The 1,066-nt window shown below is 46.8% G+C and overlaps 1 protein-coding gene across 11 annotated transcripts in view; it reads right to left on the bottom strand.

Moving 5' to 3' along the window:
• Positions 1-1,066, bottom strand: part of hspg2 (heparan sulfate proteoglycan 2) — an 84,821-nt gene that overhangs the window by 59,342 nt on the left and 24,413 nt on the right. For all 11 annotated transcript variants that reach the window (XM_031845846.1, XM_031845849.1, XM_031845851.1 and 8 more), the window contains exons 2-3: positions 566-695; positions 168-227 (exon numbers count right to left, since the gene is read on the bottom strand). In XM_031845846.1, coding sequence (XP_031701706.1) covers positions 168-227; positions 566-695 — 190 coding nt within the window. The remainder of the gene's footprint in view (positions 1-167; positions 228-565; positions 696-1,066) is intronic.

Here is a 1,066-nt window from a genome sequence, read left to right as displayed (position 1 = left end):
ACACACACACACACACACACACACACACACACACACACACACACACACAGCCACTGAAGTTGGAGTCACAGATAAGGAAGCTTTAGAGGCCTGAGTGATCTACCGCACATCGGCAAAATCTGCCACAATAACAACAATTGGATTCACTCGATGCTCAGGTCCCTTACTTGTGCTCTCAGGGACTTGAAGCCATGGCGTGCTTCCATCATCCTCTCCACTGGGCAGCTCTTTGAAGACAGAAACAGAGGTTCATAGGGAAACGGTCAATGTGCTGGTTCAAAGCGAGAAAACAAATCAAATGTTCTGCTCACTTATGTAACAAGTACACCATACAATCTGCTCTAAATTCCTTCTGAAAAGAGTGAATCCTGCACGTCGTTGTTCATATTTAGGATGAAATCATCAAAGAAATCATTTCATTACATATCTCCGAGCTGCATTCCCCTCGGTTTCAGTTTTGGGACGGGGGTTAGCAATCTAAGGAATGCGTAGTGAAAAACATCTCCCGTGAATTAAGGGCAGCTGTTGCTGTGGTTTGGGGTCATCCAGCCTCTATCAAGCCCACCTCCTGAAGCTTCATCAGCAGCAAAGTCCTCGTCGTCGTCCAGTAAGCTCCGAGACGCCTGGACGTCCTTCTCCCCCTCCAAGTCTTCTGGCAGAGGCACCTCTCCCCACACCTTGGAGGCCTGAGTCACCTGCAGCAGACACAAGAGAGATTTATAGGGACTGAAGTGTCGGCAGAGAAAGGTTACACCCAGAGCTATGCATGCACCCTGGAAGGGTGGAGGGGAAACAAAAGCCGAGACAGGAAACGGGGCATTGTGATGTGTTTACTTTGACCATTTATTATCCTTCTCAAGAGTTCACATGCAAATATCTGGTATGAACAAAGCTCATTCAGGGATTTGTTTTACTGCACAAAGAAATCATGAAAATTTTCTGGTGAATGTATTTGTAAAATGAATGGTGGAAGCCGGCTGCAGATATTCACAGCTGGCTGCAATGACCCGCATATGAATACACACACACACACACACACACACACACACACACACACACACACACA

This window comes from Anarrhichthys ocellatus, unplaced genomic scaffold (assembly GCF_004355925.1).
Source record: "Anarrhichthys ocellatus isolate YVR2014 unplaced genomic scaffold, GSC_Weel_1.0 scaffold5, whole genome shotgun sequence".
NCBI classification, from domain to species: Eukaryota; Metazoa; Chordata; class Actinopteri; order Perciformes; family Anarhichadidae; genus Anarrhichthys; species Anarrhichthys ocellatus.
The sequence above is the reverse complement of the archived record's forward strand: the minus strand, read 5'-3'. Positions and strand labels throughout refer to the sequence as shown.